The following is an 18,063-nucleotide window of genomic DNA, read 5'->3' on the forward strand; positions in this document are numbered from 1 at the left end:
GAACTCACTTACTGGGCAGAATAATTGTGTTGTGAACTTTCAGAATTAGCTTTAGCTGCCTGGTTGCAGGTAATGAAATTTTTAGTCTGAGCTAGATTGGAGCAATGTGTGAAAGACCTTCATTCTATTCTTTCTCCTCCTATCTTTTGCTGGTTTTGAGAGGCAGTTGTTTTTAAAGCAATAAAAGAGGAGAAAGCCTGAGACATTTGTATTGTTTATAAAGAACAGGAAGCTATGCCCTAAAGTAGTTGAGCTCCTAGAGACCTAGAGTCACAGTGAAAATGCATTTTTGAAGATAGACATTTCTTTAATTTTTTTTTTTTTTTTAAATTAGGGCTGAGAAGTGGCTTAGTGTTTTTAAGAGCACAGATTTTTTTTTTTTTTCCCAGAGGGCCTGGGTTTGGTCCCAGCACCACATGGTTCATCACATGTTGACCATGACATATCCACAGTTTCAGGTGATCTGACGGCTTCTTCTGACCTCTGCAAGTACCAGGCATACATGTGGTACACATACATACATGTAGGCACAACACTCACGCATAAGCAAGCGCTTGAATGCACATGTGTATTCATGCCACAGCATGAATCAGGGTCACAGGACAACTTGCAGGAGCTGATTCTTTCCTACCATGTGGCACCTAGAGGTTGGATTCAGGTGGTCAGGCTTGGCAGCAGGCACTTTTACTTACTGAGCCATACCAAGTTACCCATCTCTTTACAGAAATGTTTCAGTAGCCCCCAAAATGTAGTTTACTCTTAGGAACTTTGTGTTGTTTGCTTTTAGGGAAAATTAAACAACACAAAGTTAATCTGTTAAAGACCCTAACAGAGGGCCTAAAGAGATGGAATGTTCAGCAGTTAAGAGCACTGGCAGCACCTCCAGAGGACCCAGGGTTAATTCTCAGCACAACATGGAAGCTCACAACTATCTATAACTTCAGTCCCAGGGCTTCTCCTGCCTTTGAGACTCTGTGGGGACTGTGAACACTCATACACACAAATAAATAAGTAAAATCTCAACATTTTATGCCCTAACTGAGCTTTCTACTCAAGTCTATTTATCTTTGATATATTAAACATCAAAAAGGGAAGAAAAATTTTTTTAAAAATTTAGATTATTGTAGACAAAGAGGACAATTTGAAATAGTACCCATAAGTTAAGGCAAAGAAAGCCTTTGTCCTAAAATATGTGGCTGAGAGCCAAACTATTCTAAGTCAGTTTTCTTTAATAATGAAGTTCTGTCCCCTCCCCCCAGTGATATAAAAATTATGTGAGTTTTGAAAATAAAACTTGATTATGGCATTTCCATCATTCAGTTAACCATTTGTCATGTGCCCTGATTCTTTACCGGTGGCCGTGGCCATCCAGATAACCTGTTGCTACTGGCATTTCCCTTTCTCCATAGTAGCTGGTCTTTGAAAGATGGCTCTTCCCACAGCTAGGGGTAGAACAGCTGTTGAGTTCAAGGCCAGGCTGTCCTCGATGACCACGTGGCTCTTAGTGGCTGATGTACACAGTAGCTGTCATTTAGAAGGTCTGAGGAGTGTTTTGTGGACATGGAGGGTATTGATTGCTGAGTTTGGGTTTGTTGTTCTGAATAAGTTAACACATTTGTATTTACCTATTTCATTATGGGGTAAGCAAAAGTTGTGACTAGCTTTTCATTCCACTGTGGCAGATTGTACCCCAAAACAAGGATGTGAAGTTTAAAGCCCTATTCTTAATCACTAGTCCAAAGGCCATAGCTTGAATTAAGGGATGACTCCCCATCATTCACTTTTAAACAAGAATGACACCTAAAATACCTTAACTATGTTAATTACTGAAGGAAAACATGTAGCTTGTGTGTTTTTTCAGCTTTCTGCATTTGATACTGCATTTTTCATTGCTTTCCAGTGACTTCAGTGAACTGTTGATACCCCAAGAAAACTAAGACAGGAAGTAGAGGCAGCAGCCTTTCTCTACCTGAGCAAATTTTAGTTGGTTTTAATATTCTTTCCGCAAAGGGTTGTCTTTGGTTTTGTTTTTAATAACTACTTGTAACTTGGATGGAGAAAATGAGAAGATTGACAATAAATACACATCTGAGGTATGGGGCAATAGCTTTTAGAACTAGGATGGGGGGCAGCCCATTTAATTTTTACAATAATTTTTTATAGCTCAGTGCAAATTCTCTAAATTTCTGTGTTCATTGGCTTAAGTAGTTTGCTAGCCTCACTGGGAAGCATGTGGGAAACAGCCTGGGTCCTTGTGGAGTCACTGTGTGTTGTGTGCTTGGAGCCTAACCTGTGGAGGGTACTCTAATTGGCTCACTCTAATTAGAACTGGGTTTCCCCTTGCTTTTGAGAGAATTCTGAAGGGCTGTGTTCTACCAGGTGAGGTTTTGTGGAGAATAAGGTATGTAACCTGTAGGGTTCAGAATGAAGTTGTTTGTAGCTTGTAGTTACCAGGACTTGTCCCAGCTGGAATGTGCTTAGGGCTAGCAGTGTTGCACAGGGTTGGGGGCTGAGCTATAGAAAAATTTTAGCCTGAGTGTGTAGACAGGGTCATGTGTAGTTATAGGGGCTTTACAAGCCATTGAATGTAAAGGGCTTATTTGGGTTAACATCTGGAGCATTGGAGTCAAGCTTGCTCAGCCCCGGTTGACCTCAGTGGAACATGGATTGGTTTTTAATAGTCTAGCTCTTCCTCATCCGCACAGAGGAGTGAAGCCAGGGAAAGTAGGGGTTCTGCAGAGTGGGAGCCACAGCTGGATCCCATGCTCATGACCTGACAGACACTTGAGCCACATTGTCCTCATGCTCAGCAGCACTACCTGGGGTAAAGTCCTCAGCACCAGCTCATTGCTTAATGGAAAGATGGTCTGTGGGAAGCTCACCTTGCCATCTTTTCTGGAGAACTGGGCTTTCAGAGGCAAGGTGGCTGACCTCATCCATACCAGGTGCCCAGCTTAGAGGCAGGCCTGCAGTCAGGGAGAAGGAGGCACCTGTCAGTTTAGCTGGCATGACAGAAATGAAGATGTTCTAGAGAGACACTGGTATCTGACTCATTCTGACTTGAGATTATTGAAACATCGAACTCACAGCAGTGGGAATTTTTCCAGGAAACAGTACCTGTCAGAGGGGGACCTTGTCTTCCAGAAAGATATTCCACACAGTTCTAATAACTTGTCACCAACTTACAGGATGAGAATGAAGCCCAGACAATGCTGGATCAGTGGTGGGCGGGACCACACCCCAACAGGGCTTATTTACATGGCCTTGGCCTATATTTAAACTCACCTCAGGACTCCAAAGGTAGACTTGAGGGGTTTGCCTCCTATCTTTGTTCCTTTTCCCAATGTGACTATAATGGTAAGCCTCCTTTTTCTGCTTTCCATTAGTTGGCTCTTTTTATTGGCTTATTGAAGACAGGTGACTGGACTTGACATAGCTTGTAACCCCCATGGCTGAGAAAGGCTGCAGAGCCTTTACAGATGAATGACTCCACCAAGGGCAGCAATGTTGTTTGGTCATTGAAAATTCACATGTTGCCTGAGCCAAGTCTGTGTGCCTGACAGCAAGAAGCACAGGGCAATGTGAGCATGGTGCCCTCTTAATGCTTGCTGAAGCCAGCTATTTTCAAAGTGCGGTGTCCAGGGTGTTTATATCCGTGCACTTGCACACACACATGCATATATACGCACACACATACACACAAAAGCAGCTTCTCTTCAAGGTCATGTGTAGTTAAGGCAGTGCTGCATGTAGTAGGTGGCAGAACAGCTGGATACTCAGGTGATGTTGCATCACCCTCCCCAACACTCCATGAACGTGTGTTAGCGGTCAAGAAGCCCAGCTGGGGCACTGCTCCTGCTACAGCCAGGCACAGCTGAACTCCCCAACAGAGCAGTCACATCACTTAGAGGACAGTTGCTCACAACATTTCCATTTATCCAAGCAAGACTTGATTTTCTGTCTGCATCATTTGCATGAATACCAGTGTCTGGTACTCTGTGGAAATTGAAGCTGCATGCACAGCCATGCTGTTACCAGTGTACATTAACATTGCTGGTTGTGGCCGTCCGACATCATGAACTGTGCTGCTCCACTTGAAGATATTTGAAAATACAGAAAATGGTGAAGCTTCGTGAGCACATAGGTCCGCCGGGGGGTTAGGTCATAATTTACCTTGTTTAAGGCTCACTAGGATAATAACTTCACTACACACAAGAACGCCAGTGACGCCAGCTAAGCAGCCTCACAGCCGGAGAGTAACTTGGTGTGTGGCAGGAGAGGAATGCTATTCTTCTGTTCAAATAATTCCAAATTTTTGAGTTAGACACGCTAGACTGGCTTCCCTTGTGTGCCTGTGATGTTGTTATATAGCAGTGAGTTTTGATCGAAACCTAAGTACTAAAGTCAGAGCTTTCCAATTTTCTCATGCAGAAGGAGCTGGCAAACACCCCAGACTGTCCGAAGATGTGTGCCTATAAGCTGGTGACCATCAAGTTCAAGTGGTGGGGGCTGCAGAGCAAAGTAGAGAACTTCATTCAGAAGGTGAGTCTCAAGGCTGGGACTTCATGTGGGTAGAAAATTGAGAAGGTGGCTCTTGGAAGTGGTCTTAGACTGCGTTCTCTCCTTTTTGATGCAAAAGTTACCATCCTCATGTGTCTCTGATCCTCTGAAAACATAAATCCAAATACGAGATTCTGAGAGACTTTTTTCTTTTGTTTTCTTTTTTTAAGATTTTATTTTATGTGTATGGTTGCTTTGTCTGCATGCATATCTGTCTGTGCATGTGGTGCCTGTGGAGGCCAGAAGAGGGCATCAGACACCCTGGAACTGGGGTCACAAACAGTTGAGAGACATTGTATGGGTGCTGGGAACCAAACCTGGGCCCTCTGGGAATAGCAGACAGTGCTCTTAACCTCACTGAGTCATCTCTTCAGCCCTTAAGGGATGTTTTTAGAAGAAATACAGAGCTTTGTTGTTGTTGTTGTTGTTGTTGTTCTTCAGTGTGCTTTCCTGGTAGTTTTTCCAGCACTGGAGTACAAAGCCCTTCCTTAGGAGCCCTGGTATCCTGACCACTTCTCTCTGGCACTCATGTTGTCTTGTCTGGAGTATCTTCTGTAGAGGTCTTGCCAAGAGCAGGAAACCCTGAATAGACGTGATCCAAGGATTCCGATCCTAATTTCTTTTTTAAAAATGAAGATAACATAAGCAGTTAGGTGTAGAAGGGGCTCACAATGGTGTAAGTACTGCTGTGCCTAGCATTGCCCAACCAACATCACACGGGTCAACAAAACGGACTGGGTTATGAATACACAGAAAGATGTGGGAATACCCATATTTGCTCTTTCTGTAAGATTTTTACCCCCATCATTACAAGGATGTGGATAGGGGCTGGAGACACAGCTCAGTTGTTAAAAGCACTGGCTGCTTTTCCAGAGGACCTGGGTTTGATTCCTAGCATCCACATGATGGCTTACAACTGTCTGTAACAACAGATGCAGGGATCCACACCCTTTTCTGGCCTCCAGGGGCACTGGAAGCATGCGATACACAGACATGCATTCATACACTTAAAAAGAAATCCCACAGAATAAGGAAGACATCCCTGTTAGCCACTGGATTCCCACAGTAGTTCTGCAGGTCAGATAACTTCTCTACTTTTAAACTACTGAAACCCTTGATTCTTGCACCTAATCCCTGCCGGCCCACGAGCACAGTCTGTACACGCTGGCCTTCTCCTTTTGACATCATAATCAATACATGGACAGTCTCATTTAGATGAAGAGAAACCCCATGTATAAAAATGAAGTTTTCTGTTCATGGGGAAAAAGTTGAAAATTGTCCCCAGAGTATCAATTGTTGTATATACTTTGCTCTCTTTAGGACAGTTGAAAGCAACTTAAATAGTTGGGCATTTAAAGCCAGTATTTCTTTACATGTTAGATGTATATGTTTGTATGTATAATACACATCTGCTGTAATGTAGAGCACAGAAGAATTAATGCACAGTACCTAATGCTTTTCATCACTGTATCTCTAAGCACTGGGAGCTTCCTTAAGTACAGTGTGTTCTTTGATACATAGGTAAAGACTCTGTAGTCTTATTGTGTAGTCTTATTGTGGAGGAATCTAGTTGACCTTCGAGCCTTACCATTGAGAACAGGTGTCATTATCAGGGGCCCAGCAGGAGCATGTGGAGTCCAATCATGCATGCCATGCGCTTTTGCTTTTGTCAGACTGTTAATCTTTCTGACAGTGGAGATTCTTTCCCATTTCACAGGGAATTTTGAAATTAACTTGAATTATGTTTATTTGTTGTGTGTGGGATGTGTACCAACTGGGTGGTGTGGAGGGCAGAAGTTTGTGGGAGTTGGTTCTTCTCTTCCACCATCCAGAGCTTGGGCTCATGCTTGGAGGCAAGCATCATTACTTGCTGAGCTGTCTTGTGGCCTCTTCACAAGGGCTTTATTTTTCTCTACAAAATGATAGTAGGGTCGAATTAAGGTTTCCGTTGATGTAAAGATTTTATGATTTAGCTGGGTGGTGGGGCACACACCTTTAATCCCAGCACTCAGAAGGCAGAAACAGGTGGACCTCTGAGTTTGAGGCCTACCTAGTCTACAGAGCAAGTTCTAGGGCTTCACAGAAACATTTTATCTTGAAAAACCAAGAAATACATTTTTTAAATACATTTTTGTTTATTTTTGAGACAAAAATCTCTCTACATAGCCCTAGCTGTTCTGGAACTCACTATATAGACTAGGCTGGCCTTAAACTCAGAAGTCCGCCTGCCTTTGCCTTCCGAGTGCTGGGATTAAAGGAATGCACCGTCATACTTGACCTAGTTTCTGCTGTTGTTTAAAGTGGTCTTTTTATACTAAGTACATGTTCATTTTATGGGTTGCTTGGGACATATAAAGTTAATGTGTCACTAATTGGATGTTTTTGCCACTTTGTTTTAAAAGCAAGAAAAACGGATATTTACAAACTTACATCGCCAGCTCTTTTGTTGGATTGACAAGTGGATTGACCTGACAATGGAAGACATCAGGAGAATGGAAGATGAGACTCAGAAAGAACTAGAAACAGTAAGACCTGCTGTGGCAGTTCTGTTTTCATTTTCTAAAAGTGTACATGCTTAGCAAGTGCTTAGCAGTAGGAAGAGTGCTGCTGGAAGCTCTTTCTTACTTACCATGTTTATTTTCATCAAAATGGAGCCTTTCAAAACCTGATGCCCTTCACCCCCTCCTAAAGGTAGACCGGAACTTTATTAACCTAGAATGTAGTCCTTGAAAAAACATCCAGTGCTTTGAACCAGCTCTCAGGCATCAGTTCTCTGCTACAGTATCTGTCTCAGTCCTTTTAGCTCAGCATGCTCAGCAGTCAGCTCAGCTGTCTCCTTAGGCACGGCGAGGCTGGTAAATCCCCTTGATTCCAACAGTGCCACCTCCCTCTCCCACCTAGCAGTGAGCTCTTCTTTCTTGGTAAATTCCAGTGACCCTTGGCAGGGGGTCAGGGTATAGTGTCATGGCTAAGAAAGGATTTTGTTTTGTTTTGTTTTCCCCCCTGAGCCATGCTTGTGTGCAGTTGACAGTTCATTTCCAAAGTGGGGAGTGAATTCAAGGTGTTCCAGGACTCTGGGGTTGTCCAGTCATCCTGAGTCCTGCCAGCGGGCCTGACCCTGCAAGCCCCGCCGGTGTGGCATCTGATGGACTCTGAGGCTAGAGCCCCGTGTAGTCATGGGGAGTGGCAGGAAGTCAGGCTCTTTGGCACAGAAGGACTGCTGTCTGCTGGAGCACAGTGCAGAAGTTGTGTCTGCACTTGGTTAGTTCGGGTGATTGGGGCAAGCCTGCTTCTAATTAGCCATACACAATCTTCAGAAAGGAGTATAGTGTATATTCTTTATAGGACAATAGAATACTTTAGCCTATCTTATGTTTAAAGTAAACTAGAGACTAACTTCAACTTATGAACGGCTTTTGCTTCAGTTTATTTTAGCTTGATTGAATGTGGAATGTACTTTCCCACAGAGGCATTCAAAGGGGCTGGTTTCTCTTACTGAGGTGAAGACTCTTGAGATCTGGGTCTTTGGAGTAGGATGGTGGAATGATGGGATGACAGGAGTGAAGGGTCTCCCTCTGCCTTTGTTCTCCGCTGGCCATGGGTATTTAAGCAGGCAAGCATAGGTCCACTGCTCCAGTCTGCCTTCCCACACCTCTCGTCCTCGTGCTCACTTTTCAACAGCTAAGTTCTCCTCTAAGGGCCTGCCAGGCACCACCCCTCCCACACAGACCCTCACCTGCTGTGCCCTCCCTCCTAGTGCTCCAGCTCCAGAACACTCACCCTTTCTGCCATCAGCTCTGGAGCAGCTGCTGGTTACGCTGTAGCACTGCTGCCTCCAGCCACTGTTTCCCAGAGCCCTTGCCCTGGTTGTGAGTTTATGGTGAACTGTCAGTTGAGGAAGACTGATCGCTGGTGACCAGCTGACCCCCTGGACAGAACATGGCTGAGCTCCCCTGCTCTCCACTCCTGGTTCTTTGGAAAGTCTCAGGCGGCTGATACCTGAACATGCCATGAGAGCCCTCGTCTGGAGGTGTTGACTCTTGCTCCCAGCAGCAACTTGCTCTCCAGTCAGCCATTTGGAAGTATCACTGAAGAAGCTCAGGGCTCAGACTGAGTGAAATCCCCGATGAACCTGCTGCAGTCTGTCTTGGGGTCAGGGTGTAGGTGGTTGTTTCATGGGTGAATTCTTCAGAATTGTTATAGGTAGATCTCAGCATACGGTCCTCACATTAGCACCTGCTCGTGAGGTCACAGGGCTGTTTCATTTCCGCGGTGCTGCTGCTAATATGCCCCAAAACTAGTTGGGTTGTTCAAGTTCTCAGAACATGGGCAACACTGAGTCTGGTTGCATGGCCGGTAACACCTTCCCCTGAAGAGGCCTGCAGTTCTGCGGGAATTTCATACAGTTCAGTGTTCTTAACTCACAGGTATTTTAAGGATTGACTTTCTTCTTTTCAAATGTCTTTTAGACTTGAGAATGTGTAGCACCTTGAGTTGGCCATATAAAGGACTTGCACATGCATGCTTGTGTATGTGGCCTGCAGCCTGAAAAGCTGTCAGGATTAGCCAGGTAGTGGAAGAGAACTGGCCAGACCCATGGGGTGGAGTGGAGTTGGGGTTGTTTTAGAAATACAGTACTGTTTGTTTTCTCTCTATTTCTGGCTTTCTTCTTTGAGATTTGTTTTTGTTGTTGTTGTCTTGTTTTTCGTTGTTTTTCTCTGTTACTGTTACAAATGCCTACTCTTTTGCTGGTTGTTCTTGCCGTGTGCTGTTCCTCTTTGTCTCTTCCTTTGATCCTTGCTCTTAATAAATCTGAAAGCATTGAGAAGCTGCTCTCAAGAAGAGCCGTGGTGGCAGCACTTTCACAGCTTCCTGTCTGGTCTAGAGACAGTGAAAGGTGAACCACACCCCAGAAGCATTTTCTCAAAGTATATTGACACTTCCCTTGCAATTGTATTTCTGATAATTTGCTGCCAGACTGGACGCCTTTGTTTAGATGCAGACACAGTTAACTTTCCAAGCTGTTTAAGGAAGGCCCCTCCACAAATTTGTTGGAGCCAGGACCAGTTGAAGGTCTCGGAACTCCATTCCTTCTGGGGATACATGAGAAGCAGGCAGTCTATATATAATTGTTGCTAGACCTTTTTTCTCCACTTGCTTACTAACCCCTACGCAGAATAATTTAGCAGCTCATGGTTTTATTTTACATTTAGATGCGTAAGAAGGGTTCCGTCCGAGGCACGTCGGCTGCTGATGCCTAGATGAGGCCCGTAGGTCAGAGACATTATCAAACTGTGTAAGTGAAGGCCGGGTAAAGGAGTGTGTGAAAGCCTGCACCTTCTGGTGATGGGGAGTTAGCTGCTGAGCACACAGGCTCTTGCCAGTGTTGGCCAGATTCTACTCTAAGAATTGAAGCAAAGCCTATTGTAGAAACCGTGAGCATGTTTTACTGGATCCATCTGTGGGCCAGGCTGGATGTAACAGTCTTTGTCCCATTGTCAGTATAGCTGCTTATTCAGTGGCACTGTCCTGGAAGCTGCTTAACCTTTTGATAGCCAACCAATTAGTGGACCTGTTTCTCAGTAGAATCATTCCTAAGGAAATCCAGGACCCTCCCGCCACACCATCAGGCCAACCTCAGTAGTTCACTGTAGGTGAAAAGTGTTCTGTGTGCCACAGTCTCCCTGTTTGCTCTGTAGTTAACTTTACTGTGTAAGTCTAACATTTTTCTGTGGTGTTCCCTATTATAGTCTATGTGCCCTTGTGACATTTCCATAGGTGGAGCAGAGAGCATCCAGACACAACCCACAGGCCTAGACAGACAGTAAGAGCAGTGGTACACTACTGTTCTGTGCAGATGTCCAAGGAAGGGAGTGGGGCCGTGTGCCTGCACCTGCACTGAGCCTCCTTCCCGCTCCCTTATGGAGCTGCCTGCCCTGCACTGACTGTGAGGGAGGTTTCTGTCATGAAAAGGAGCTGCTACATCAAACCAGTCCCCAAAGTTCTTTATAGTTAATGTTTATTTTTTTAAAGTTTTTTTTCAGTTAGTGTCACTTTGATGGAGTACCAACTTTCTATGATTTGTTCCTGCTTCAAATTTACTTTTCCCTGTGATGAAACAAAATATTTTGCCTTTAGCATGGCTAGAATCTTTTTAAACAGAACAAAGTTTTAGGGTACAAAGTGTTAGGGGAACATTTCTACCAAAGTTTTCCGTATTGATGTGTCAAGAGAGCCTGTGGCCTAACTTGCTGTGTGTTTCTTCGCTTTCTTACAGCTACGGAGTCAAGGTCAAGTGAGGGGAACAAGTGCGGCCAGTGACGAGTGAAGACGTGACCAGTGTCTCTCAGTGTTGACGTTCCCAGCATGTGCCTGTGATGACTCAGGCACACATGTACACACGTACACACACACACACCCAGACACACACAATTATGGCTATGTGTGTGTGTGTACGTGTGTGTATAGCTGTATGTAAAGCACATACGGCTATAGGCCTAGATACACACCCGAGTGTATATATGTACATGCAAACACTGAAGGGATCAGTACATTCCTCCAAAGTACTGTACCTGTCCTCAGCAAAAATACTAAAGAAAATATTTTCAGTACGTGTACCTGGAACAGATTTTAATACTCATCAACATGATGCCCTTGATGGACAAATGGACTGCCATGTGTGCTGTATGGATGCCAGGTGTGGACCAGTTTGGATAGCCCTTGGTTATGTTTCTGTTTTGTTCAGGTCACCACACACACACTTTTATTTTCATCCCATCAGCAGCAGACTCTCCTACAGAAAAATTTCTTCAAATTTTTAGATACTCCAGTAAATCTGGAATATAAACTCTGGATGTATTTATAACTATTTATTTCTGGGTGGCCGCTATCTTCTAGCCAAATCCAACAACATCTCTCAAGTAAGGAGTAAAATTAAAGTTCTTTACTGGTTTGCCCAAGGGTTGGGGAAATTCTTTTTTTTAAAATTGCCACTTTTTATTGGATTTTTGTATTTTGAATTTCAAATATTTTTCTACATCAAATCTAGCAAAAAACATTGATGACGGTTTGTGATTTATAATAAACACTAGACAATATTCAGACTCTGGTTACTCAAACAAGGTGAAAAAGGAATTAACCTCAACGGTATTGCTGGTTGTGCAGAGCACTTCTCTAGAACTTTGTTTCTGAAATGGCTTTTTTGGAATTACAGCATGGAGACTGTGTAGATGGGCTGCATTGCTCTCAGCTCACAGGTTAGAAGAGCAGTCACATTTAGCTCTTTTCCTGTTGCAGTCCAAGCCAGGGGGAGATGCTGATGATGAGCTAGGAACAGGTTGACTATGGCACAGGGCTGTCAGCACCCTGAGGCCCAGCATTGCTGCCGACACTGCTTCCTCTTCCTCCCTCTTTCTTCTCTCTTTTTTTTTTTAAGGAACAATAGCTAAGCAAGAATTTTTTTTTTTTTTTTAATCAAATTTCTGTCTGATGCTGTTTTCCTCTTGTCAGTCCCGGACACCTGACCAGAATCACACTGTTGAATCATTCAGGTCACACACTATCTTTAACTTCCATCCCCTCATAACACACCACCCCTGCAGTCAGACCACATCAGTACCCCCTTTGCTGACCACCTTGCCCTTCGAGCCCCTCCTCCTATGTCCTGTACCCCTATGGGAGCAATGGCAGAGATTCCTGCTGCATTGCAATGCCCTCCTATCCTCAGCAACAAACCCTGTGTTCCATGTGTCCTCTAAACTCAAGATCAAGGCTGATGTTTATTTTCAGGGCACTGAAAGGGTTTAAGAGGGTGTCGTGTGGGTGGAAAAGTCATCACCAGAAGGGTTGTTGCCAACCCTGGGCACTGGAGAGCCCAGTCTCTACCCCAGTGAAACTAACTCACTGACATCTGTCTCATTGGGAGCTTGGGCACACGAGATGAGTGTGCCCTGTGCGGACTCTAAAGGTTTTTCTAACTGAAGAATGAGGGTGTGTGTGGTGAATGTAAAATACTCAGTTTACTTGGCAGTCTCTTGTGTAAATTACAGTAAAACAAAGTAAGTGAAATTGAAACAAAAATAAATTTGATCACAAAATGCCACTTGTGTACTTGAATGGCTGTTTCCCTAGTCCCACTGTGCTTGGAACAGCACAGGCTATTTGACTGCTGGCTTTTCAAGAATTCTTTGGTTTTCAGCAGCCCCACTCTGAACAAAATTTAAAAAGCGGCGGGGCGAGGGATTCCTGGTGTTTTTCTGTTCGTGTGAGGCATCTTGTTCTTAATGTCAGCCTGCACTTGGCAGGTTGTCATGTGCCTTCTGAGGCGGTTACCTGTCCTTACTGGAAGCTGAGTAGTAAACTGAGGAGCATGCACTGCTAGCCCCAGAGTTTGTAAAAGTTATTTCTAAAGGAAGAGATACAGAAGACTGTTTTTAAGTACTCTGTCAGCTTTTGCCTTCCTATCTGTCTTAAGGCAGTGGCTCTGGGATGTGTCATCCTTTAGAAATTGGGCGTTTCTACTGTGCTCTGTTTTAGAGAAAAGCAATGGCTGCACTTTCTGCAGCACTCGGTGCCCAGGAATGGCCTGCTGCCTGAGCAGATTTAAGGTGCAACATGTTTCCCGGGTTTGGGGCTTCTTCCTGTGTGCACCTGGCAGTGTGGGAGTCCAAAGGCAGTGGAGTGGGAGGTACAACACAAGCTAGTGTGATTGTCTTCAGTAGCAGTGTCAGAGAGCAGATGCTAGATAGTCACAGGGAGGTCCCATCAGCTGCAACCCCAGGAGGCCTGAGACCTCCCAGAGTCGTCATCTCTGGCATGGAGGGCACAGGCCCAGCTGTAAGGCCACCAGGCAGGTATGAGTCTGCATCCTTTTGGCAGATGGCAGCCCTCTTCACTGGGCCTTCTGTTCTGTTCCATGCACTTTCTGTACTGCCTCCCTGTGTTCAAGGCTGCTCAGACCTGTCCCCACCCAGCCCCTACAGGCATGTCTCAGGAGGTAGGAGGTATCTACCAGTGTTTGCCTTGCTTGTCTCCTCGGCATCTCTTGGGGGGCATCACTGGAGCCCCAGCCATCTAGATGGAGAACATGGTCATCTTGCTCTTAGGTCAGCAGAGCCATGGGTGGACAGGAGATGGCTCCCAGGGTCTGTAGAGTTGCAGGAGTCTAGATCTTGGTTGGTGTGACTTGGAAGGAAGGAGTGCAGTGGAGATCAAGCCCCATTTCATCTTGTCTGTGGGCTGTTTTGGACAGACCTCCCCATACACTCCAGTCACATCTGCAGCATCTCCACCCTCTTAGGGAGGTTACTTCGGGAAAGTGGGAGTGGTAAGTGTTCCTGAACCTTCCTGAGGTGCCAGGCTCTCGTCCCTCACCTGTGGTGTTGCTGTACTACAGGGCTTCACTGGAGAGGCATTCAGAACCAGCCTCATTCACCTGCACTCTGTTGGGCTTACCCTCACACAAGGAACCTTTGTGACTACCTGATACGTTCAGTCTTCTTTTCTGCTGAGTTAAATCCTGAATTCAGATGGGCCGTGGACTAAGAATGTCTCCATTCCAGCCAAGGTCCTCTGGCTGTCTGCAGGCCAGCCTGTGCAGCTCCCATGTCCTGAGTTGATGTTTTGTCATGCTGACCTGAGAACCCTAGAAGATGAATGGAAACCTTTGCATATGCCACCTTCCCACCTGTCATGGTTCACTGTTGGCGTAGCCCCACTTCGAAAGCAGGAAAGGAGCCCAGAGAATCTGTCCTCTCCCGGAAGACTCTGGGTAACCAGCTCTTCAGAAGCCTGGGCCAGGTGCCGTTCCTTCAGGAAGCTGCTTGTTGTGGAACTGCCTCTGCCACACTTCCACTCAGACTGATGGGTAGCACCCTTAAACCTCATATTTCACACCATTTTCGCTTCCCAGGGGCAGGTGTCACAGCTGTGCCTCCAAGTCATGAACCTTGTTTATCCCACAGCAGTGACAAGACAGCTCAGTCTTGGGATCTAGCAGAGGAGGGACAAGGTCTAGTTTCCACCCTCAGAACCTGCAACACAGGGCAGCAGCTTGTAGCTGTTGAGGGAGCGCTACCCTTTCTCTTCCCTGCGTCGCCAAAGCCAGAAGCAGTCCACCTCCAGAATGTCAGGCTATCACTAATGGCCACCCTAGGCAGGAGCCCTAGATATTCCCCCAGTCTCAAAACGTGTGCCTGGGTGCAGGTGAGTTCCAGCCAGCCTTTGTCTTTCAGTTCAGGATGTGTTCTGACCACCCTTATCTCAGGAAGGGGACCACAGATTTCATAGAAAAAGATAAAGATCATTAGATATGGTGGTGCATAATTTGAATCCTAGCACTTGGGAGACACAGGCAAGATCTCTTGTCAGTTTAAGGTCAACCTGGGCTACCAAAGGAGTTATGTATCAGCTAGAGCTGTACACTGAGACACTGCTCTTTGTTTTGTTTTGTTTTGTTTTAGGCTGTGTAGTAGTTAAGGCTTTGGTAATAACTAACGACTTTTTTACCTAGAATTATTTTTTATTATATTACAATTTATGTGTGTGTGCGTGCCAGCTGTGGAAGAGTTTCCTCTGGGATTAAAACTCTCCATCTTAGAGGGAAGTTCCGTAAGACACAGGATGTTAGAAAGAAGGGGAAACAATAGGATGGTAAAACACTACAACCTGCAGGGGAACTCAGTAAGACTGGAAAGTAAACAACTAAGAGCTCCAGGAAGTCCCTAAAACTATAGACTGTAACTATAGACTTTCATATAGTATGTCCCCCAAAAGCCTTCCATGTAGGGCAGGTTTGACCAGTGATCAGAAGAATCAGACCTTGTTTAGATACAAGCAGCTTTCTAGAACCCCTGTGTTGGTGCCATAGTCCTGACTCCGTGAGTTCCAGAATGACGGTTGCCACTAGATGCTTCATCTTGATGCTGCTGGCCCTCTGCCCTATCCGTGGTATTCAGAGAAATAGTTGCGAGCATTTCATTTTCAGCCAGTTGAAGCCCAAAGCTGCTGGGTTGCACTACAGTGAGTTCACAGAAGGCATTGAGGCCGACGCTGCTGCTTAAATTCTTGGCCATGTGTTTCTCTAATGTGATGCCTCCAACTAGTTAACCTGGGCTTTGTGCCGTGGCTCCTGGTGGGGTTTGCCTTAGTTTCTGAGATGCTGTGAGGCTCCTGACATCATGCCCGTGTGTTGATATTTTGTTGTATTTTGATAGCAAACTGACCTTAACACTTCAGACCATGGGAGGCACGGAGAAGCAGAGCAGAGGAGTTGCCTACAGGGTTCATTAATGTTTATATAAAACAGAAGCTTGGCCTCTGAGTGCCCTATGGCAAGATGGCTCCCTGCCTCCCTGAATGCTGATAGCATCATCTGAGCATCGCCCTTGCTTTCATACCTACCCAGGTGTGCTGCTGTACCCACTTGCCCTCCAAGGGGTGCTAGCCTCCGCTCCCATGTGTCCTTGCAGGGGAAAACCTGTGAAAGGCCCCAGAATAGCTGTAATGTAAAGTGGCTGTTTAGATTTGAGGCTGGCAATCGTTCTGTAAAGGACCAAGGGTGTTCTTTGAGATTTTGAAGCCTATATTGTGCCGCTGTCTTGTGCTGCCCTAGGAGCAGACAGAGTGGGGGTTGTGGCTCCACATGGGGCTGGTTGACGCTTTGCTAACAGTTTTTTAGACCTCTCCTCACGGTTGTTTCTCTTATCACTTGATTTAAAAAAAACAAACAAAAAACAATGCTACTGCTGGCCATCCTAGTAGCCCTCATACCCTCTAGCTTTTCAGTTGGCAGTAAAGTAGGTGCTGCTGTCTGTACATCTGGTGAAAGGCAGGGTGTCTTCTGAGTAAGGGGGCCCCAGATCACTTGCTTGTCCAGACCCCAGTTCCCAGTTGTAGAACTCCAAGCATGTGGCTTGCATAAAGGCAGACAGCCTTGCTGCTCAGCATGGGTTGTTTTTTGTTTTGCCTTTCAAGCCTGGGTTTCTCTGTGTAGCCCTGGCTGTCTGTAGACCAAGGCTGGCCTCAAACTCAGCCATCTGCCTCTGCTGGGGTTAAAGGCTTGTGCCATCACTGCTCAACTGACAATCCACATCTTAAGAGTGTTTGCTCATAAAGCCCTCTGAGGCACAGCTGAGCCTCATGGTGCCAGGGAAACCCTAAGACTCCAGGCTTGGAGGCTTCACTAACAGGAAAGGGGTGGGAACATTCTGCCCCTGCTGAGGGCCCCTGCCTCAGTGGCTCTTTGTCTCCTCCCACCCCAGCTGGCTTTCTGTTAGTGCTGTGGGCAACGAGGGGAGCCTGTTGTGTGTTCCTTCTAAGTGTGGTTGGCAGCGTTTGGGGTGGCTGAGGAGCTTGGCCTGTGAAGGAGCGGTGAGGCTGGGGATGGGGCTGTGCCACTTTACCTAGGTATTATAGCTGAACTTGCAACACAAGGTCTGGGGACTTGTTCCAATATGTGCCTGCCCAGTATTGCCTTCTCTGGCTGGGGACGATGTCCGGCGGGCTTCTAGTGAGCCAGGAACTCTGCCCCTGTCATGAGGGGTCCAGAAATATAATAGGATTTCAGTCTTCCTCTTAGCCCCCCTTTTCCACCTGTGAGACCGAGAACCTGTGCATGGTAGTGCTGCCTGTGGTAGGCCTTCTCCACCGCCCAGGATTTCACACCTCACATTAGGTCTCTCTACCCCATGACTCATGACACATGTGGCAGCCATGTCTGAGGTGTTCTGGGAGGTAGGGATGTGCTGGGATGAGATGGTGACCCCGTGCTTGGTGGGACTACTGTTGCCGCTCCTGCGAGTGTGGTCGAAAACATGGAATCTTAGAATAGACTTACCTGCTCACACTGCCAGAGGCCATGCTGGCCTAGACACTTTAGCATTTAGCACATGTATCCCATGCCTGGCCCCTCAACTGACTGAACAATAGGCCCCAAATGAAGCTTTGGTGTCCTGCCAGTGAAAGTCTGGGTAGTCAGCACCAACATGGAAGATGGGCTCTATAACAAAGGAAAATAGGAAAACAGCGCTTTGTTTGTGCCTGATTGAACTCTTAGCTAGAGTCACTAGCCATTCCACTTCACACATGACAAAAGATTCCTGGGAGGCCACATCTTGCTGCTAAAACCAGAACAGTCCCAGACAAACAGGCCATTGGTCACCCTGTTACAAGACCCAAACACTAGCATTCTTGAATACAGCAGCTTTCATTTGAAGGCAGACTTAGACACTGAGCCAACATTGCACAGGAGACAAGCAGTGCTATAACCTGACTGGCCCCCAGCTCCACCAGGGCACAGGTTGCAGAGCTGCAAGTAGGAGCAGGGGACTATGAAGCCAGCTGCACAGGAGAGAGAGCGTGGTGTTCTTTCCTCACAGTGTGCTGTTCTCCCCAGGCTGTCCCGGACAGTTAGCATGAGCACACCAAGCACACTGAGCTTCCGAAGCCAAGGACCCCTTCCCAAAGGAGTGCCGCCGGGGCCCTCTGGGCAGCGGCCTGTTCATT

At 46.1% G+C, this 18,063-nt stretch overlaps 1 protein-coding gene across 1 annotated transcript in view; it reads left to right on the plus strand.

Annotated features, from left to right (window-relative positions):
* The window catches only part of Pitpnb (phosphatidylinositol transfer protein beta), a 53,529-nt gene extending 40,868 nt beyond the window's left edge, over nt 1-12,661 (plus strand). Inside the window, exons 9-11 of the mRNA XM_055605772.1 lie at nt 4,432-4,542; nt 6,963-7,085; nt 10,838-12,661. Coding sequence (XP_055461747.1) covers nt 4,432-4,542; nt 6,963-7,085; nt 10,838-10,888 — 285 coding nt within the window. The 3' untranslated portion in view covers nt 10,889-12,661. The remainder of the gene's footprint in view (nt 1-4,431; nt 4,543-6,962; nt 7,086-10,837) is intronic.
* Nucleotides 12,662-18,063: the final 5,402 nt, after the last annotated feature.

This window comes from Psammomys obesus, unplaced genomic scaffold (assembly GCF_907164565.1).
Source record: "Psammomys obesus unplaced genomic scaffold, mPsaObe1.curated_primary_1811, whole genome shotgun sequence".
Lineage (NCBI taxonomy): Eukaryota > Metazoa > Chordata > Mammalia > Rodentia > Muridae > Psammomys > Psammomys obesus.